The sequence below is a fragment of the Myotis daubentonii genome, chromosome 3 (genome assembly GCF_963259705.1).
Source record: "Myotis daubentonii chromosome 3, mMyoDau2.1, whole genome shotgun sequence".
Classification (NCBI taxonomy): Eukaryota; Metazoa; Chordata; class Mammalia; order Chiroptera; family Vespertilionidae; genus Myotis; species Myotis daubentonii.
Genome location: NC_081842.1, coordinates 24714575 through 24737769, shown reverse-complemented (window position 1 = coordinate 24737769; position 23195 = coordinate 24714575). Strand labels below are relative to the sequence as shown.

At 40.7% G+C, this 23195-nt stretch overlaps 1 protein-coding gene and 1 long non-coding RNA gene across 3 annotated transcripts in view; both read left to right on the top strand.

The window, feature by feature from the left end:
* The first annotated feature begins 11334 nt into the window (after nt 1-11334).
* The window catches only part of KPNA4 (karyopherin subunit alpha 4), a 55865-nt gene continuing 44004 nt past the window's right edge, over nt 11335-23195 (top strand). The window contains exon 1 of one of the 2 annotated variants that reach the window (XM_059686920.1): nt 11335-11556. In XM_059686920.1, the coding sequence (XP_059542903.1) occupies nt 11488-11556 (69 nt within the window). In that variant the 5' untranslated portion in view covers nt 11335-11487. The remainder of the gene's footprint in view (nt 11557-23195) is intronic. The other variant, XM_059686918.1, reaches the window with a different exon arrangement.
* On the top strand, nt 12518-17232 carry LOC132230067 (uncharacterized). The gene is made up of 2 exons (XR_009451798.1): nt 12518-16050; nt 16095-17232. It is a non-coding gene; the product is annotated as an uncharacterized LOC132230067 (long non-coding RNA).

Sequence of the window (23195 nt, the reverse complement as noted above, 5' to 3'; positions counted from 1 at the left end):
GAGGACTGACAGAGATTCAATGAGGAGACAGAGATGTGCACCTCTCAAAAAAGATTTCTGTGGCAAATTTTAATTACTTTTAAAAAGGTTTTACAATAGTGTCTATCAAGACAGATAAATGATGGGTAATTTTTCCCTCCTTTTATGTGGCAAGTAGAAGTATAAGAAAAAAATAAAAATAAAAATTATAAACAGAAATTTCCTATCTCTAAAAATTAAGTAGCTCTTCCAGGCCACCGAGGTATCAACAAATATTTTTCTACTGCTCTAAATGGCTTATGATATCCTTCACTACCCAAATAATAGTATGACTAGTCATAAGTTGACTTGATCTGGCTCCAAGTTGAATGTTTTCTCTGATGCTTCTATTTATAAGTAGAATTAAAATCCTGGGAAGTCTAATTTGGGATCAGCATGCCATGCAGAAGATCAGGGTTTGATTAGGCAGATCTTAGGGCTATAGCCAAAAGGCAAGAGAATATGACATTCTAATATCTAATAGGCTCTAAATAAGATGGTCTAACACTTATTAGGCACTGATTCTTATTAGTAATGAGGACAACTTTTAACGGGGCCTAATGAGCTATGGGATACGCACATAGGTGAGAGAACAAGGGTTTCCAAGATCCAACGGAGTGGGGCCGGGGTGAGAAGAACATTAAAAGATTTTTTTGAAGTCCATCATAAGATCATCAGTGGTGACTAAGTCTAAATGACACACCAGGAATTACAGACCTTTGACTTCATAGGCATCTGGAGAATTTGTTGAAACTATTTGAGAAGTTCTCCAAGAGACTTCAGGGTTTTGTATAACATAGTGACAGAAATATAAATAGAAACTGATAAATCCTATGAGGTATACTGTGTATTTCAAGACATTCTGTGCCTTAAATGTGTTCAATTTTGCACTGTTTTTAATTCATTTTTCAGAATTATGTGAGTACACATGGTACCATATGTTACATATACTCTATGCTCAGTAATGGGGAAAAACAATTAATAAATATATCAGAGTCCTCCTTGTATGTGATTATCCAAGGCAGACATGTCTTAGGCCATCAGTTCCGTCTTCATTAAAACTATTAAAATCACTCATATTCGTGAGATTTAACTTTCAGCAATCTGACTAGCACTACTATTCTCAAATTTCAAAAAGGACCCAAAATCCAGGTATAAGATTTTACTGAAGGTAGGAATCTATTATTTCCACAAATCCAAAAAAAAGAGAGCTCTTTTAATGTATTTGCCTTTTATTATCTCCATAGATACTTAATTGCTTCTACCTTAAATATTACAATGACTTTCTCTTTAAGAAGATATTATATGCATGCACACATGTGTTTGACATAAAGAACTTTCTAAATGATATCCTCTGAAGAGTGAATGGGCTATGATTCAAGAAATATTGAGTACCCCTGTAATGAATGTGTTGTACTTAATGAGAACGTAGAAGTGAGACTTCAAACACAAAACAGATAGTTGAACTAGATAACATTTGTGCTCTTCTCCAACTCTGAGACATCAGGAAATTGAAACAATTCTTAGAAGTCTTGAACAGGGCAGAGGATGATGACAGGGAGAATGGAGAGGCGGCAAATGAGACACTATGAAGATATCCTATTACCTCAATACAATTTGCCATTGACTGAATATGGAACTTAGAAGAAAAGGATGAAGAATCCAAAAAAAATAGCAAACCCAAAGTTTTCAGCTCAAGAAACCGAGTAGCACAACTAATAGAAATGAGAAAGAATGAAGAATTAACAGGTTTTCTCCCATTATTTTCATTGTGAATTCCCCTGAACAGGGTGACTAAAAACAGAGACATTAACTCTGCATTTCTGTTTTGTTTGTTGGTATCAGAGATGGTTCCAGGAGATCAGTCCAGATGTGACAAGTGACCCCACTCCTGGACCTGTGAAGGCATGGCCCTGAGGAGGAGGCAGGTAGGGGGAAACCGGAATGCCTGGCAAATGGGCTGGAATTCAGGAGCTGATCTAGAACCATTAACGGAGACAGGTTCTGTCTCTTTGGGAATTGACTCAAGAACTGGGACAGGCCTGAACCCTCAAGGAGCTAGAGAAGGCAGTGGCAGAGGATATGAGATTGAAGCTAACAATGAAGAACTCAGAATAGACTTCACAGACTCAATGGAGCCCGTCTTTTAGAAGAATATCATTTAGAAAATGCTTTTTGAAAAGAAAAAAAGAAAAAGAAAATGCTTTTTGAAAAAACTAGAGGCAGAAAGGACCCAGGAAAATGTTGCAAAAAGCTATTCAGACAGTAAAATGGAATTCGATATTACTGGCCTGTAAATTCTGTCCTTGAAACATTAATTGTTTGGTGCATTTTTTTAGTAAGCACTATATAACCATTATTTTACATTTGTACTACTCTGAAATTTTGCATGAAATATCATCACCTATTACTGTGATGCCTAATTATGCCTAATTTAACTCTGTCCTTACCTGAGGCTGAAACCACCTTACATGAGATGTTACACCAGATCTAGTGGTTCTCAAAGTATATTCCAGGAACCAGTACCATCAGTGAGCACTTGTTAGAAATTCAAATCTTCAGGTGGTCTCCCAGAGTTGGAGTCCACCAATTTGGGTTGTAAGACTTGCAGGTGGTTCTAAAGCACACGCTAAAGTTGAGAACTACTGTCTTAGGCATTTCACAACTGCATCTCTTCACAGCCTGTTAAGGAAAAAACATTCTTGTTTTCTTTGTACTCACAGCACTACCCTCACTTCTGGTCACCAAATTCGTAGTTTCTTCTGCCACACCAAACAATTCTGCGACACATTAGGTGTCTTACAATTTAACTCAGTTTTTATACTACTGGGAGATAGTGACGGATCCCACAGGTTAAAGCCTCCCCACCTCATTTCACACACCAATCACAAGTTCGGGTTGTCACCTGTGCTTCTGACTGACCAGGTACACATTGGAGGTTCATATAACCCCTCCTGGGGTTTGATTAATTTTCTAGAGCACCTCCCAGAACTTCCAAAAGGCTTACTGATTGGATAACCAGTTTATTATAAAAGGATCTAACTCAGGAACAGCCAGATGGAAGAGATGCGTAGGACAGGGTATGGGGTAAGGTGCAAAAAACTGCCTTTCCATGTCCTCCTGGGGCTCACCACCCTCTCAGCACCTCCACACATTCAACAAGTGGAAGCTCCCCGAACCTGTTCTTTCTGGGTTTTTAAAGGAGACTTTATTATGGACACATGATTGATTAAAGCACTGGCCATTCAACCTCTAGTCCCTCTCCCTTCCCAGAGGTCAGAGGGGGGTAAGACTGCAAGTTCCAACCTTCTAATCACATAGTTACTTCCCCTGACAACCAGCCCCCTAATCTTAGGGACTTTCCAAAAGTCATCAAATTAACATACATTCAGATGTCATTGAAAGGGGTTTGCTATGAATAACAAAGGACGCCCGAATATTCATTCTGAAGCTATTTCAGAAGATGAAAAGGAAAGACTCTTCCCCCCACTCCACCCCCCCACCCCCACATCCCCCACCCCGTAACTCTTATCACTTAGGAAATTATAAAAGTTTTAGATGCTATGTGCAAGAAACCATGGAAGAAGATCAAATATATATATTTCTTTATGTAAATCACAATATCACAGAAGTCCAGCCCAGATCTGTTACAGGCCAGTCAGGCAGTATAATTGTCCTGTCTGTTCAGGCTGCTATAACAAAATACCATAGACTGGGTGGCTTAAAAACAGAAATTTCTTTCTCACATTCTTCAGGCTAAGAAGTTCAAGTTCAAGGCGATGGCTGATGTGGTGCCCTACTCCAAACACCCTCACATTGGGGATGATGTTTCAACATATGATTTTGGGAGGAGGGGGTACATAAACATTCAGTCCATAGCAATGGTCAACTAAAAATGGTGAGGGTTCTGCTGTTAGTCAGGCCTGGAATCAAACTGGGGCTCTAGCACTCGTTCATTGTGTAGGGTCTTGAGCAAGTTGCTTAGCCTCTCTGCAGGTCAGGTTCCTCATTTAGGAAATGGACGTGATCATACCTATCTTGAAAGGTTACCATGAACACTGAAATTTATGTACCTACATAGTAATCAGGAGTGCTGCCTCTGGTGTCAGACCCAGTTCAAATGTCAGCTCTTGTATTTACTGTGTGATCTTGAGCAAATTACCAAATCTGTTTTGAATTTCTCATCTGTAAAGTGAGTCATAATATACTTGTGAGGATTCAATGAGTTAATATATATCCATTGCTTAGAAGACTTTCTACCACATAGTTGCTCCATACTTGTTATCTGTTTATAATAGTAGAAATACAAATAAAAATAACAAAATAATTCACACAGATAAAACACCTAGACTGAGAATATGGTAGGTACTCAATATGTGGTAATAATTATTATTACTGTCATAAAACTCTTTCTCATAAAGCATAGGGTTATCAGAGGTTCCAGTATATAGGCAACCCCTGATACTTTCTTTACATTCTAATGTCCTCCCTCCCCTCTAAATAAGCTCTATGGATTGCATCAATATCAATTTCCTGGTTGTGACAGTGTACTATAGTTATACGAGATGCTACCAGGGGGGTTGGGGGCTGACTGAGGGTATTTTTGTTTTTAAAGATAGGGGTAAGGAGTTTGCCTGAAATGAGAATATTGGGGCAAGAGAATATTTGGGATTTGTAACCCTTCTACTCCCCAGTTCCTTATTTCCCAGTCACTAGAATTCTAATGTTCCTCTACCATTGTGGCTACTGGAAACCATCGGAGCCTGACAGGTGAGGGCTAGGCCAGGCTCCCAAGACATCAGGTCAGGTATGACTTTGTAAAATGTTTGATCCCTGGAATTCTAGGTGCAAGGAACAATGTAATCTTGGTAACTTCATCACCAACACAATTCCTGGTGATCTGTTATATAATAGCAGAAATACATATAACAAAGACATGGGGTGTACTCCTGCTGACAAAAGTTGTAAATCTAAATATTTTCCTCGTGGGAATATTGCCATATTTTTGTGACTAGGTTCTAGGATGTTCATATAAGTACTTACAATTAAATAAGCCTTTGTGGGCTAACCTGAATATCTACCCTTGGTCATGACCATGTTCTTACATATTTCAAAGAACTAATCTGTAAGGAAACTTTTGCAATACCACCCATCTGTAAGTCACTATACCTGGTTGATGCTATTAACACAACTTTTTTTTTATTGTTGACATAGAATGCTTTATTTCAAAGATATATTTTTTATTTGTTCTATCATCCAACAAATACTTATATTCCAGGCACTGTGCTAGACATACACACATTCAGAAGTAAAGTTGGCTCTCCAAATATTCCTGAAAAGCTTAATTAAGTAGTAAACTCAAAAAAGATAAGTCATTATTAGAATTCCATTCTTGAACTCTCCTTTATTTGATAAAAGTATATGTTATTGTGCCTACCCTTCCAGCATGCCCAAGGCCCTGGTTTTTCAAAAGATTGTGGACTTTCTTTCAGTAGACATCAGGGCACAGAGCAGATCTTAGCAATAGCAAACAAGTTCCTGTCAAGTGTGTGCTCTGATATAGAGTCTGAGCAGAAAGAAAAACAGGCTCACATCATAGATCTCAAAACCTACTGAGCAGGGACCATGACCAATTCTGTGTCCAGCACTTGATTTTTTTTTATTGTTTAAAGTATTACATATGTCTCCTTTTTCCCCGCCCCCCCACCCCAGGACAAGCCCCCACTGCCCCAGTGTCCATGTCTATTGGTTATGCTAATATGCATGTATACTAATACAAGTCCTTTCATTGCTCTCTTATCCCCCCCCCCCCCAGACCTTCTCTCTGAGGTAACACAACATTTTTTAATTGAGGAGCAGTAGTGATCTTTCTAGGCTCACTGATTTTGTTTTCAAATTGTGTTCTACTTAACACTAATGTCTCAGAGTTCCCAAAATTGTTAAACCAAGGAAATTTTTTTAAGGAACACTTACAAACATCTAGTTCTAAGAGATTCTCTGTTTGAGAAACACTGCTCTAGGTCATGTGATCAGTCTCCTTGACTATTTGGCTTCTTAAGTTGCTCCTTCTATGGTATTTATATTTTAAAAATTAAAAATGAATAGTATATCCTCTCATTTTCCAATATTTTAGGCCCAAATAAAAAGCAAGTGAAAAAAAGCTTTTGAAAATCTATTCTTGTTTGCCTAGTAGCAATAAAAACAGATATCAACCAATAATTTATACACATAAATTCTAAGTTTTTCTCCAATTAATTAGTCAAAACTAAGCTTAAAAAAACTAAGTCAAAGAAAAACTAAGTGGTTCATCTATTTCAATGACATTAATATCAACAGCTAGACTTTTAAATCATCATCTCTTACCATTCAGGTACTTCACTCAAAATAAAGTAATTTTTCCCAGGCTCCTCAAGTTGTAAGCCAGAAATTTTTGACAATGAAGAAGAATAAATGAAGTCCCCAATAACTGATCGACTATATTTTCCTAAGAAAATAAAGGTGTACTATATTACCAAAGGCCCAATGTTTTTATCTAAAAAAAAAGAACCAGTCCAACTATAAAAAACACAATTGCATTTTAGTAAGAGTTAGCAACATATAAAATTGCTTTTTGTTTCAGCAAATAATTCTAGAGTTTTGCTCAAGAAATCATGTATAATCCCCCAAACAGTGACAGAAACTGTAAGATTCATAGTCCAGATAGAGAGGGATTTCCTAATCTTCAATTTAATGTACACATCATGAGAGTGCTTCAAACTGCTTATGTGAAATAATTATCAATTATAATTTTTTGAAGTTACATTTGTTCAACTAAAATCCAGTGTAAAACTGCCGAAACCGGTTTGGCTCGGTGGATAGAGCATCGGCCTGCGGACTGAGGGGTCCCAGGTTCGATTCCAGTCAAGGGCATGTACCTGGGTTGCGGGCACATCCCCAGTGGGAGATGTGCAGGAGGCAGCTGATTGATGTTTCTCTTTCATAGATGTTTCTAGCTCTCTATCTCTCTCCCTTCCTCTCTGTAGAAAATCAATAAAATATATTTTAAAAAAAAATAAAATCCAGTGTAAAACTTCACAAATCTTGCTCTCACAAATCTCTCCTACAGAACACAGAAAGTTTCTTTATTCAGAAAAGTGACTCTGAGAATTTCGTGACATGTTGAAAGCAATCTATAATAATAAAAGGGTAATAACTGGATGTCTTCCAGACGTCATTCCAGACGTCCTTCCTGAGGAAGCTGGGCCCCCAGGGAAGCCAGCCCAGGTGCTGGCAGCTGGGGGAAGGAAGGCCAACTCTTTTTTTTAAAAATATATTTCATTGATTTTTTACAGAGTGGAAGGGAGAGGGAGAGTTAGAAACATCGATGAAAGAGAAACATCGATCAGCTGCCTCCTGCACACCCCCTACTGGGGATGTGCCCGCAACCCAGGTACATGCCCTTGACTGGAATCGAACCTGGGACCTTTCAGTCTGCAGACCGATGCTCTATCCACTGAGCCAAACTGGTTAGGGCAGGAAGGCCAACTCTTGCACAGTTTTTCGTGCATCGGGCTTCTAGTTATCTTCATAATACTTTAGACTTTTCTTATACCAAAGTAGTAACAACTCAGGATATGAATATCTATTTGAAAGCAGGTCTCATATACAGGCAAACCTCCTTTTATCCATTTTTCACTTTATTTCGCTTCACAGGTGTTGCGTTTTTTACAAATTGAAGGCAAGACCCTCCACCAGCAAAAAAGAAAAATTTACTTGCTTTATTGTGATAACTGCTTTATTACAGTGGTCTGTAACCAAGTCCACAATATTGCTGAGGTATGCCTGTATAGGTTTTACAGTGTTTGGTTATAATTATGTTTCATATATACAAGGAGCATTTGTTAAATAGTCCATGTAAATATGGTATCTATGACTGAATACTACTACTACTACCTTCTTAGTTCAGCAAATTGAATTTTTGAAATCTCCAAACTACAGTTAGAGCTACCTTATAATGCCAATTAGGTTGCCAATCTGCATTTAGAGCTAGAACCAACTCCTGGATGAACTTCCTTACTCCTCTGATAAATTATGTATCTTCTATCTAGAACAACTGGAAGTATAACCACCAAACAGGTAAACTGGATGGAAAAACATGCTAATTTCAAGTGAAAAATTTAGGCCAGCAAACAGACTACCTAACCATTATAATTAAGGATAATTGTTCATCTTAGCAAAGTGTGTCACGACTACTTTTAAACATGTAGTGGGAGTGGGGGGTTTTGCACTGAAACCCATGTTTGGTCTACTCCCTGAACCTTAACCCTGGAATGAGCATGATACCAAATTAAGAATTCTTAGAAGGAACCCAGTGTAAATTAGAAGCAGTAACAACTCAATCCACATTTTGAATCAAGAAGTATTAGCCTGTTTTTAAACTTATGGAGCATACACTCAGAGTAGCTTAGAGTCAGGTCTTGCATTTGACAAATAGTCACAGAGGACATACAATGTGCCATGTACTACCACGTGCTGGGTACACATAGAAAACAAATATGGTTTTTGATTTCAGAGAGCTTATTGGCTAGAGAAGAAGATAGGCCTTAGACCAGTGGTTCTCAACGTGGGGCACATGCCCCACAGGAGGGCAATTGATTTTTAAGGGGAGCAATCTGAGAATGAGTTATTAGCAGTGAATTTTTTTGCATTTCTTATGGTTCTAGGGGCCTCATATACAGTATATATATACTTTGACATAGTTATGCATTTCAGTTCTCTATTATGTTTTAAAACTTTATTTGCTATTTTTTCATATCACTTCATATTATTATTTTTTTTAACTATTAGTGATTTCTTCCTCAATACTTCAACTGTCCTTTTGTTCTTTTAATTTTCTCTTTCATGGATACCATGTTCTTTGGAAGCTTGTTTAGACCAAGTTAATGCCCTTTTAAGCTTCCTCCATGTGAATAGGAGTTCACTTTTTGAATAATAAGAATTATATGTCACGGGGGGATGGGGGGCCTCAGGATTTTAGAGATGCTTAGGTGGGGCATGGCCAAAAAAAAGTTGAGAACCACTGCCTTAGACATTAAACAAATAATTAAAAAAAAACAAAACCTGAAATTACACGTTGTGGTTATTTCCTGTTTGTTTTGCATCTTTCTCAGTAGGTCACTGTGATCACACCCTTCTTTTAAGAGTATTCTGCAGCGAAGCTCCATTGTCATTTAATCATCAGAGACAATCAGTTGTAGCTGGGAGACTGACTTGAAGACATATAATGGTAGACAATTTAATAGCATTTATCATGAGAGCTATCATGGAATTTATTCCAAAAAGTACAAAATATTTGTCTATACACCCATGTTAGCAAGAGAACTTCTAATTATAGGATAGGAATTCACTAGTCATTTGTTTTCTTGAATTCTGCGCATGACAAAATCCATGTTGGTGGAACACACATATTCCAGCTTTTCCACTGAATTTTCTTATCCTTAACACATTTTGAAAACATCAGTGCTCCAGTGTGCAATATTACTTCAATTAAATGACTCTGGGTTATAAAGATTTATAACAAACATCATTTAAATTTAAAATCAGCCCTGAATTTACTTTCAAGCTAACCTTCAGTGTGAATTACTTCCAGATACAGCTTCTGTTTGCCTAGGTAGCTCAAAGTATAAAAAATACCCAGGACTTGCCCTGACTGGTTTGGCTCAGTGGATAGAGTGTCGGCCTGCGGACTCTAAGGGTCCCAGGTTCGATTCCGGTCAAAAGCATGTATCTTGGTTGCAGGCACATCCCCAGTAGGGAGTGTGCAGGAGGCAGCTGATCGATGTTTCTCTTTCATCGATGTTTCTAACTCTCTCTCCCTCTCCCTTCCTCTCTGTAAAAAATCAATAAAATATATATTTTAAAAAATATCGACTTTAAAGGTATTATTCTGATTTTAAACGTTTTATCTCTGCACGTTGTCATATATATATCATTAAAATGGGAGAGAAGGGGACGAGGACTAAAGGTTCACAAAGGAGTTTAAATTTGAGTCATCTTCCTCTCCCTAACTTGCCAAATTTAAACACATCCCCGAGCGCGCGCGCGCACACACGTGCACACACATACACACACGCGCGCGCGCATGCACACACATGCGCGCGCGCACACACAGGCACACACACACACACTTTCCTTCCAACCTCAGCTGCTGCTGACTACCTCGTTTTCCTGCACATTTGAAGTGTTATTAGTTGGTACTTAAATATATTTTTAACCATTTCTCCCATTTTCTGAGATATCTGAGTACGTTCTTTCGTAGTTTGTTTTATTTCTACCTCTGGCAATAACATTCCTGATAAAGACGTAAATCCATGGAATTTATTTCCCTTCTCAACAGTTAAAAATATTTCGTGACTGTCAGGTGCTACGGTCTCCGCCTTACGGAACTTAGTGCTCGGCGGCCAAGTGGCCACTTTAACTTTCTAGAACGAAATGCCTAGTGGGTGATCATCAGTGCTTCCCAAGTTTCTACCTGTTGCGGGGACTTGGTCAGAGGGGATGAATCAGATCTGCCGAACGCGTCATTTTCCGCCCACCGTCCCTCCGCTTCCCGCAGCACCTCCGGAACGCCAGTCACCATGGCCAGCCCAGGCCCCAGGCCCGGCCCTCGGAAGGCAGGCACCCCTTGCCTGGTAACGGAGCTAGGTAATGGGACCAGGACCAGGACCAGGACCAGGACCAAGGGGGTGTTCCGACCCGGCGAGAAGCCGAGGCGCAGCTTCCACTTCTTGCAAAGCTAGCGGAGCGCCCAAGTAATGCCCTGGAAGAGAGGGGGCAACACAGAAGAACGTACTTTAACTCGGCTTCTATCTTGTACCCCAGATGCTTGCGCCGGCCCCTAGAACTGGGACCAACAAGCCCCTCCCTTCCCACCCCTCCGGTCTAATTCTCTGGGCTCCCTCGCCCCAGCTCCGGAGGCACGTGGTCCATCCCTGCCCGGCCCCCGCCGGGCCCCTCCCAGCGCAACCTTCCCGCAAGCCCCTTCCTCATAGCGCCTCTCGCTTCCCCTTTCCTTCGCTCTTCCGCCCCCCGCTCTCCATCGTCCTTTCTGATTGGTCGAGCGCACCGGGGCCTGGTCGACCAATCGGCGAGCCAGGCTGGCGGCGATGGGCGTGGCTTCGGAGCCGGGGCCCTCAGATCGAGGCCGCCTCCCCCTCTCAGCCGGCAGCACATTCCGCCGCGGTTGCCGCCGCCCGGCCCCGCAGTTGTCTTTGCTGGAGCTGCCGTCGTGCCGGGTTGAGGGCGGGGGGTGGGACGGGTGGGGAGCGGAGAAGGCCGCGGCTGAAGCAGGTGACAGAGGAGGAAGGAAGCGGCGGCGCTGCGAGCGCAGCAGCTCAGGCAGCGGCCCGGTTCCTGGGAGTGTCGGTGCGGCGTGGTGGTTGGGGCGGATCCCGCGGGGCCCGGGCGGGGGAAGGAGTCACCGGCCCGGCCATGGCGGACAACGAGAAACTGGACAACCAACGGCTCAAGAATTTCAAGAACAAAGGCCGCGACTTGGAGGTAAACTCGGGGGCGCCGGCGGGGTGGGGGCCGTGGACCTCGGACTGATCTCCGCCGGGACTTCGAGTTTGGGGAGTAGGGGCGGGAGCCGTCGCCGGGCCGCGGGGGAATGGCGCTGGGGGCCGGCCCGTCCGTGACGCCTTTGCTAACGCGCCGGGAAGTTTGTGTCGGGCCTGGTCCGCCTCCGCGGGGAAGCGAGGTGCCGGGGGACGGCCGGCGCGGCCTAGGCCTGCCCGGCGGAGCCGGTCCGGCGCGGGTGTGAGGGGCTGGGCCGCGCCGCGGGGACGCCGGGCGCGGCGAGTGCGGAGGAGGCGGGTGTGCGCCGCGCCGCTTCGGCCCCGGCGCGGCCCCCATCCCGGCAGCCGCGGAGATTGGGGCTCGGGCTCTGGCGCCGGCATTCGGTGCCCCGGGAAGGAGTGCGGTGGCGGGTAGGGGGATAGGGGGCGGCGAGCGTGTGGCGACCGAGGGGGGCTCGGAACTTCCTCGGCGAGGCCCGAGGCCTCTCCACTTGAAGGCATTTTTTCCGGGTCCTCCCGACTCCCATTTTACCTCTGCCTCCTCCCCGTATCTAAACTACAGGAGTCAACTTCGGTTTTTAAACAAACGCCCCCGGCGTGAGGGGCCATCCCGGTGATGCTAAAACTGCCTTCCTGCGGCCTCTGTTTTCCTGTGGACACAGCGGATTCAAGATGTGGCTCACGGGGTGCCCTTTTCCAGGCAAAGGGTGCCCCTTGTTTCAGCTTGCTCACAAACCTCTTTGCCCCCTCCCGCGAGACCACCAGCTGCATTCTGACAAGTGAAGTCCAAAGGGCTATGCAAAGCTTTCATCCTCTGGTCTGCGGTATCCTTTCCCTCCACCTGCCGGGGATGGCAGTGGGGGATGGGGCGGGCTGTGGAAAGGCACCATCGCATTTTGTTATTTTAAAGGGGGCGGGGGGGGGGGGGGGGGAGACGACGACGACCCACCGACTTTAACACGTATAGCTGCTCCCGAGGTCCTTAGGCTACATAAGGTGTGTGGGTTAAACACACACACACACCACAGATTTTTGATACATTTCTTCTCTGCAGTGTAAGAGTTTAGATATATAGGGTTTGGTGGGGTTTTTTTTTTAAATCCATTCTGCATCTGAATCGGAAGTTTTTATGAGAAAGTGGTACAGTAATATTTTTATGTTGTTCCTCTGTACTTCTTTTTTATGCTGAGATGTTCAAATTCCCATCACCCCTCTTTGAACTTTACCCATTTGCTTGACTGAAATAGTAACTTTTTGGGGGCTTTCCACAGAGCCATTTGATCTCAAAGGTAGTTTGTGCTGTCTTCATGGGTTTCATAGTTTGAGAAACAATTCAATAGCTTGGACTAGGCTATTCTCTGTTTTAAAGTTAAAGTGGGGGGGAGGGGGGGGTGTCACAAATGACAAAACTTAAAAACATAAATACAGTTACAAAATCCAGAAAAATGGCAGTTAGGTGCTTGACAAATTCTTTTCCCTCCATTTTTAGCTACATTTTTTAAAAAATATATATTATTGTTGATTTCAGAGAGGAAGGGAGGAGAGAGGAATAGAAACATCAAAGATGAGAGAATAACATTGATCAACTGCCTCCTGCACACCCCCCAGTGGGAATCAAGCCTGCAACCCAGGCATGTGTCCTTGACCATAATCAAACCCTGGACCCTTCAGTCCACAGGCTGATGTTCTGCCCCTGAGCCAGACGGGCTAGGGCTTGGCTACATTTTTTAATTGATACATAATTGTTACAGTTCACCCATTTAAAGTGTTTTTTGTTGTTTTCACAGAGTTGTGCAATTAACAGTACAATCACTTTTAGAACATTTTTATCACCCCAGAAAGAAACCCTAGCAGTCATGAGCAGTCACTCTGCATTTCCCATTCACTCTTTGTCTTTTAAGGTTTGCCTGTTCTGAACATCTATGCATATATATAAAAGGCTAATATGCTAACTGTCCAACCGACCAACTGGTTGCTATGGCACGCACTAACCACCAGGGGGCAGGAGCTGCCGAGTTGCAGTGATTTGGCAACAGCGGTTTTCGGGTGACACACCACGAAACCATAGAGGAGGGAGCCCGATTCCTCACAGGGCTGCGTGATTCTACCTTCGGCTGTGGGTTATGTTGTTGCTGGGGCACTGTTGGTGCCAAATCTGGTTTAATGCACACTTGCATTTGCATTCCACACCTTCTAATTAATTTCCTTTCAATGTACACAAATCTGTGCACCAGCCCTCCTATCCTATATAATAAAAGGCTAATATACAAATCAACCAAACTGCGGAACGACTGGTTGCTATGATGCACACTGACCACCAGGGGGCAGATGCTCAACGCAGGAGCTGCCCCCTGGTGGTCAGTGAGCTCCCACAGGGGGAGCACCACTCAGCCAGAAGCCGGGCTCACGGCCGGTGAGCACAGCGGCGGTGGCGGGAGCCTCTAGTTTCATATACATGGAGATACACAATATGTGATCTTTTGTGGCTGGCTGGCTTTCAGGTAGCACCATGTTTTTAAGGTTCACACAGTAACAAGAATGTATCAGCGCTTCATTCCTTTTATAGCTGAACTAGAGGCCTGGTGCATGAAATCGTACACCAGTGGGGTCCCTTGGCCTGGCCTATGGGATCGGGCTGACACCGGCTCTCCAACATCCCCCAAAGGGGTCCCAGATTGCAAGAGGGTGCAGGCCAGGTCGAGGGACCCCACCAATGCACAATCGGGGCTGGAGAGGGACATGGGAGGTTGGCCAGCCGGGGTGGGACCATGGGAGGGCTCCTGGGTGTGTCCAGCCCGTCTCGCTCAGTCCCAATCAGCCAGACCCCAGCAGCAAGCTAACTGATCAGTCAGAGCATCTGCCCCCTTGGTGGTCAGTGCATGTCATAGCTATTGGTCAACCTGTCGACTGTCTGCCCCCTGTGGTCAGTGCACATCATAGCAACTGGTTGACCAGTCAACTCTCTGCCCCCGGTGGTCAGCGCACATCATAGTGAGCAGTTGAGTGGCCTTAACATATCATTAGCATATTACACTTTGATCCGTTGAACGGATGACTGGACACTTAACATAGTAGGCTTTTATTATATAAGATAATATTATACTGTATGGATATGCGACATTTTGTTTATTCATCAGTTGATGGACATTTGCATTGTTTCTACTTTTTTTTCTATTATGCATAATGCTGCTATGAACATACACATTTTTGTGTGGACCTATGTTTTCATTTTTCTTTGGTTGTATACCTAGGAATAGACTTACTGGTTCACGTGTAACTTTATGTGTAACATTTTGTGGATTGACAGACTTTTCTTAAGTGATCCTTATTTTTTTTAATTGATGTTCCCCCTTACTGAGTATCTCTTATTTAGTCAAAATAAGACTAAGAGCTGACTCTGCATTAGAACAATATTATAATATATAGTTCCTGAAATAACTAAAAATACACCCATTAAGCAGAATTTTTCTTTTGGAGATGTTCATAGTGCCTTATGGGCATCTTTTACTAACTTTGATAGCCTTGTGTGTACATTAGAATAGGAATATTTTCAGCTAAGGAAATGACAAATTACTGTAATGGAAAGTCATACTTTCTCCTCATTTGTGACTTACTCCAAGTCTCACATGCCTGTATTGAGATAGAAACATCTTTTATTATCCTTAGAGCACACTAGGATGGCCTATTTTATGTATTTATTAATTACATATATGTCTGTGTGTCTCGGAACACTTAATTATGCACATTTCTAAATATGGTTCTATGTTGTACTACAGCAAACTTTAAGGCAGTACTGTTTTTTGGTTTGTTTGTAATGACACCATCTGTTTCATTGAAAAGTCTCGCAAGAAGAATGAACCAGTGCTGTCCAGTGAATTTTATTTAATCCAGTATTACCATTGTAACATGTAATCAATGTTCAAAAAAGAAATCGTTTATATTTTTTCATACTAAGTCTTCAAAATCTAGTTCATATTTTACACACAGTTCTATCTCAGTTTGGACAAGTTATTTATCAGGTGCTTAATAGCTGCCTGTGGCTGTCTACCTTATTGGACAGCACAGATATAGAATATAGCATATAGAGTGAAGTAATTGTAGCATTTTTCAGTTTATGATCAAACATTCTTTCAAAATTATGAAGAGTACAAAGTCCTAGAGCTTCGTTTAATCTGATCTCTAACTTTGTGACCTTGGGAAAATCAGACTTAGGGTTCTTCTTTCTCTAAAACAAGAGGTACTGTTTCATGAGTGTTGTGTAGTTTAATAGGTTGTTAGGAAGATGCCTAGCAATTCTCTGAGCATTTTATCACTTTCAGCTTTTCTCCTTGAGAGGAAGAAAGAGGGTTTAAAAGGATTCTGTGTAACTTTTTCTTTTACTCCTTTATTTGCAATTGCCTCTTGTTTTTTTTTTTTTTTCTCTGTCTTCATATATAATTTAAGTTGAGCTTAAAATTAATGGGGAATGTTTTTTTTTGTTTTGTTTTTTTGTTTTTTTTTTAATGGGGAATGTTTTTAAAGAGAAACATCTTATTGCTTATTGAAGAGTATTTTTGGCACAAGGAATCAGTGACTTTTCTAAAGTCATAATTTCTAAGTCATTGAGTCAAAACTTATTCATGGCTTCCAATCTCATATTTATTCCTATCTTTGATTCAGCCATACTGGCTCCTCCAAATGGGTCATGCTAACTTCTTGAGAGAGAAAAGCACCAAACAAGGCATATGTCAGTATCCATTTAAAATAATTTACAGGAACTGTCAGATTATATCCAATCTTGGCTTCTTTAATGTAGAGGATTATCATTATTAGTTTGAGAATAGTAACTATAAGAAGGATATGCACAGTGCAACACAGGAAATGGTTAGTGACCAAACTTCAAATAAAAAATTTGTCAGGATAAAGCAAATTAAGCTCATCCAGTTTGGGGGGCGGGGGGAGATTGGTCGTTGGTTTTGTTTTTAATCCTTACCTGAGGATATGTTTTTCATTGATTCCTAAGAGAGAAAAACGACTGGTTGCCTCCCGCACTCTCCCGATTGACCCAGAATCAAATATAAGGCTCTTCGGTGCACGGTGCACAGGACGAGCTCTAACCAAGTGAGCTACACAGTCCAGGGCACATCTAGTTTATGTTTTTAAAGTAGAGAGGGAATTCTCTAGTAGACTTTGTAATAAACCTACATAATTTTTATAGAAGTTCTGAGAGTATCCAGTTAGGAAAGTATCCAGGTTTGAATAGAACATAAATTATGTTCAGAGAATAATTAGATCTTTTTTAAAAATACATATTTTATTAATTTTTTTTACAGAGAGGAAGGGAGAGGGATAGAGAGTTAGAAACATCGATGACAGATAAACATAGATCATCTGCCTCCTGCACACTCCTTACTGGGGATGTGCCCACAACCAAGGTACATGCCCTTGACCGGAATCAAACCTGGGACCCTTCAGTCCGCAGGCCAACGCTCTATCCAATTAGGGCAAGAATAATTAGATCTTATAAACACACAGCTTCAAGGAAAAAAACTCACCCTGAATACAAAAGAATATTAAAATACTGGAAACTTGATTGTCCACAGAACATAAAATATGAAGTCAGCTTGAACTTAAAAAAAAAATAGTTTCTTGAGGAGTTTAATGAATTGATCAGCTATTTTGTTTAGAAATGGCCTTGGTGATTTGTTAAGTTGTACAGAGTGAAAAGCATTGTTAAGCAATTAAGTCTTGTTAACTTTTAGAGGCTGACCTCTCTCATCACAAATCATGGAACATATTTACTATACTTAAAATAACTACTGTCTAATTTTTCATATAATAGTCCAAGCATGTAACACTATGAAACATTTGATAGAAATATAGTTCAAAATTAAATTACTGTTTTCATGCGTCCTGTCAGTTTTCCTAGTTTACAAGGCAACCAATTTCAGAATTGCTTCATTGAAAATTTCTTAAGCGATAACAAGATGTCTTTCATAGTCACTAGTATGTCAAATGAATATTCAAGATTAGAAGAATTGTAGGAGTGATTTAGCTTTAAAGAATGAAACTAGAAAAAATGTGTAAGTAGTTTTTAAACATTGATTCCTAATACCTGATAGTGGTTATGGGTCCTTAAAATATTTTTAAATGTTTACTGGAACAGCATTCATCTACTTTAGGCCAATAACAATGAGAGCTTGTGAAATCTAACCTTGAATGATGATTTTGGTACTTGATGGCTTAGTCTTGGAACAGAGGAGAAATGGGATCGAAGGGAACTCTTTGAGTACCTCTTGTATATGCTTTTAATTGTATTCTCATTTCTCTCAATCTTATAAGCAGAAATTATTAATCTTATAGAAAAAAAAAAACTCTAGAGTTAAGAGACTTAATAGCATAACATTCAAGGGAATGATTTTAATTCACGTGTGCCAAAGTCTGTACTGTTTATATTGTGCCGTATTACCTCCAACTTTTCTCAGCCTTAATACAGATCTCAAAGTTGATTAAAAGGTTCCATGTAAAAGCATCTAGCATAGTCCCTGGGGTATAAAAGGTATTCAGTGTTTCCTTTTTTCCCAGAGTGATTTTTAGAAATCAATGTATCATTTGCGGGCTTTACACTCTAGGGAACACAATCCATATACTAAGCTTACCCTTTAGGTTTACTAAAAGACAGGGCTAGGGAAGACTCCTTTCTATTACAGTTAATATGAGAACAATATTTATATTAGCACACACTAAACGCCAACATATATACGTGCTTGTAATGGTCTTAGTTCAGAAGTTTTCAAAGCTTTAGGATCAAGAACTGTTTATACTGTTAAAAATTAAGAATCTAAAAGAGTTTTGTGCATTCTCCCAATGCACCATTTTAGAAATGAAAACTTAAGAATTTAAAAAATTAGCTCATATAAAAATAATAAAAAAGCTATTTTATATAATTACTAGGGGCCCGGTGCACGAAATTCGTGCACTGGGTGTGTGTGTGGGGGGGGGGGAGTGTCCCTCAGCCCAGCCTGCCCCCTCTCACATACTGGGAACCTTCAGGCGTTGACCCCCAACACCCTCCAATCGCAGGATCGGCCCCTTGCCCAGGCCTGACGCCTCTGGCCTAGGCGTCCGGCCCGGGCAGCGGGGACCCGCAGTTGCAGCGGCCCCGCGATCGTGGGCTTCGCTTTAGGCCCAGGCAAGGGACCCCTAGCTCCTGGGACTGCCAGCTTCGACCGTGCCCAGCTCCCATTGCTGGCTCCACCCCTACTTCCTGCTATCACTGGCCAGGGCGGAAAAGGCACCTGATTCTCCGATCATGGCTGGGGGGCAGGGCAAAGGCGGGCCCAGGGCCGCCTTTGCCCTGCCCCCCAGCTCTTAGCTCCCCCCTGGGTTTCCGATCACTGTCAGTGGCAGGGGGCTTCTTCCTGCTTTCCCTCTTGCCTCCCTGCATTGTGCCTACATATGCAAATTAACCGCCATCTTGTTGGCAGTTAACTGCCAATCATAGTTGGCAGTTAATTTGCATATAGCCCTGATTAGCCAATGAAAAGGGTAGCTCATACGCCAATTACCATTTTTCTCTTTTATTAGTGTTGATAAGTTTCTAATGGAAAATGACTTATTTTCCAAAACCCCTAAGATTTGATGGGAAGACTGGCCATGTTTAACTTTTTTTTTTCCAGGTATCAATATTTGACTCAGAAATAACTAGCTAGCTGGATTCTCCTATGTCTAAATTTAGTCTTGAGGTATGTTGTTTTGGTTGAAGTATATGCAGAATATCCAAGTTGAAAAGGGGAGGCAGTTGAAAAAGCAATGGTTTAATAGCCGTTTTAGATAATTATGAGAATTACTCTTTGATACTATACCATAACTTCACAAGTAGTAGTTTCTTCAAGGTTAGTTGCAATTTGCAATTTGAAGCCACATCAGAGAACTTGTCTTACTGTTACATTGAAATTCATTTCTTGCATTTGGTATCTTTTACTCATGTTTGATTTTATAACATCATGTATTGGTCATTTGGAAAATATTAGTTCATTGAGTTATATAGCTCTTCCAAATGCTGATACATTTTTATTATATAATGGAAATCCACAATTGTTAATGTCACCACATGGTTCATCAGAAAAATCTTAAATATTGGGAATCTGTCAAGCTCACAGTGGTGGATACAAGTTCTCTAAAAATCTTATTTTCACTTGAAAGCTCAACTTTTGTTATTAACAATAAATACTGTAAGTTGTTTCCTTGAAGCCAAAGCTCACTTTGCTCATTTTTGTGAAAACATCTGCCAGGCACTGTCTGAGTGACCATAATTTGTCGCTCTTGCAAGTAAAAGTGGTTTTCCATGAAAACAATGGCCAGTTCAATTCTCAGCTCATACAATGGCACAAATAATTTTTCCTTGAGACAGTCATCCTATTCCAGAAGTGCATCTGCTGCAAAAGTTGTTTATGTGTAGTCCATATTTTATCACAAAATTTTAGAAAGAAAAAGTTCGGGGGCGGGGGGGGGGGGCTTGTTGTTTTTTTAACCTGAAATACAGTGACTACTAATATAGCTTGGTGATACTGTTTTAATTCATGCTAAAGCACCCACTGAGTTTCATTGCACTGCAAATGTTAAACACAATAAGGAAGTATTAGTAGTAATATTTTGAAATAGTTTTGATCTTGACCCTCTGAAAAGGTCTCAGTGTCCCCACAGGGGCCCATTGACTGCCATTTTTGTTTATTATTGTTGCTTCTGTTACTAGTGACCATCAAGTTATTACGGTTCTTAAAAGGCTTGATAGTATTACAGCTAAAGAACATGGACTGTGGAGTTACATCTGGATTTGAACCCTGATTCCTCCATTTAGTAGATATGGAAGTGACCCTAAGAACTCCTGGCATATAGTACCTACAGAGTGAAAGGAAGCTCTTTGTATTTCTACCAACTTGCTTCATCATGCATTACATCCCAATAACACCACCAACACCACCACCATGTTCCCTGTTAGAGTAGCATTTTGTTTGCAATTCCTTTTCTAATGGTGTGCACCATAATTCAAATCACATCACATGAATTTGGGAAGGCTTCCTTTTCCCTTCATTAGCACTCAAGTGAAAGCCTACTTTCTCCTCTGTGCTTTAACCAAATTGTTTCAAAATTACTAGTCTGACTTCATTTTTCTAATTCTGTGTTATAAGTAAATTAGCAAATACTTTATGTACATTTTGTAACTTTTCCCAGAAGATTATAGATTTAACCAGAAAATAGCTCTAATTCACAATGAACAATGATCTAAGGTCATAGACATGTGCTGGTAATACAAGAATAGCTTGACTATCTTAAATGCTAAACTTATTTCTATTACTGTTTACTTACATTAGAACAAAATTTGATTAGTTTTCACTTTTACTCCAAATTTAATTTACATTCAACTTAAAAATTACATCTTCAGTAAAGGTTATATTTTGACAAACCTGGAATTTCATTAAATTTTTATTCACTAAAGTCACAATCCTAAAATAATGTGGTGTGTCATAATTTGGTGATAGACTATGAATCACTTTCTAATATTAAAGGAAAAAAAGGCCTACCTCAGTTTTTCTGTTCTTCAATGTAATCTTTAGTTACTCATATCTACTCTTAATACTTGTTTTATTTTTTATAGCTTTGTTTGTTTCTTAAATTAGGTGTTACTTACATTTATTTATAGTAGTTGTATCCTGAAAGACCTAGAGGTAGTCCCTACTTGGTTATATTAAATGAACATTTCCTGTTTGCCACCCATCCTACCTATTTACCCTGGGCCTCTTTAGCCACTTTCCACAGCTATTCCTGGTCCAGGAATACAAGCAAAGATTTTTATTTAAGATTTTCAAATAATGGTTACATCATTCTCGGTTCTCTAGTAAGTATGAAAGCCAGTGTTTTCTGGCTTTCTTTAGATTAGTGGCATTAAGGATACCATGAACTCTTTTTTTCCATAATGTTGATATTGAAAGTTAGGTTTGATCGCTTTAGGCTGAAAGCGCTGACTTTTTAATATTATGTAGCTATGTTTTAGGGAACAGAAACCTAGCTCAAATTAGTTTAAGTATAATAGGGGAATCTGGCTCTCATAACTTTTCTAAGTCCACTGCCACAGCTGGAATTAATTATAAGAGTACTAGTGGAAGTCTGAAGGACTCTGATTGAACAAGGTTTGATTGCATGCTTAGACCTGAATTAATTGCTGTGGGCAAAAGAATGTGGTTCTGTGATTGGCTAGCACAAGGTCATGTGCCATTTGTCCAGCTGTGTATGTGTGTTCACACATGTGTGTTGGAGATTGGGAAGGGTGTTGAAACCACCACTAAAACCAGGTTTTCCAAATGAATGAGGAATCTTAGAGTAAAGAAGAAAGGAAGAAAAAATGTATTGAAAACAAAATTATGAAGTACTACCATCCAGTACAGATGTAGAATGGTTCCCTATTTTGCCTTTGAATATTATGTGGAGATGTTCTTTGTATTACAAATCTATCTGTAGAAATGAGTTCATTGTTGATCAACTTTTTCCTCAAACATCTTATATGTTCGCATTTTTTCTCTTAATGTCTTGAACAGTTTTTTTCCAATTCTCTTTTGTTCTCCAGCTTTAAAACAGTAACAGTATTCTCTTTAAATTATGAAAATGCTTGTTTAGGGCCAATGAACAAATAAAAGATATGATCAATATCATTAGTCATTGGGGAAATGTATCTCAAAACCGTAATGATACCACTTCACACTTACTAAGATGGCTATAATCAAAAGACAAACACAGTGATGGTGAGGATGTGGAGAAAATGGAACCCTTAGACATGGCTGATGGGAATGTAAAATGGTGGTACCACTTTGGAATGCAGGTTGGCATAAACTCAAAAAGTTTAATGGCAATTACACTTCTAGGTATAAACCCAAGAGACTTGCAAACAAGTGTCTGCACAAAAACTTGTACATGAATGTTCATAGTAGTCTTACGCATTATAGCCAAAACATGGAAACAAACCCAAATGTCCATCACCTGATGAATGAGTAAACAAAATGTGGCACATCCATACAATGGAATATTATTCTGCCATAAAAAGAAATACTGCTGCATGCAACAACATGGATGAATCTTGAAAACATTTTGCCAATCACAAAAGATCACTTATTCTGTAACTAGACGCCCAAAGCATAAAATTCGTGCACAGGTAGGGTCCCTAGTGGCTGCCAGCTGCTGGCCAGGGCCTTCCTTCGTTCCATACCGTCCCCTGGTGGTCAGCACACGTCATAGCGAGCGATTGAACTCCCGGTCAAACTCCTGAGGGAACATGTTGCATATTAGGCTTTTATATAGAGAGATTCCATTTGTATGAAATGTCCAGGATGGGCAAATCCATAGAGAAAGTAGATTAGTGCTTGGTGGTACCTGGGACAGGGAGATAGGGAGTGACTGCTAATGGATATGGGGCTTTTTATGGTGAAGCTTGATGTGCAAGTTTTTAAACATACTGAAAACCACAGAAATGTACCCTTTAAGTGGGTGAATTGTATGGTGTATGAATTATATCTCAATAAAGTTGTATGTTTAAAAAAAAAAAAGAAAACACCGCAAAGCTGAATTAAGAGAAATAAGTAGAGGCTTTGA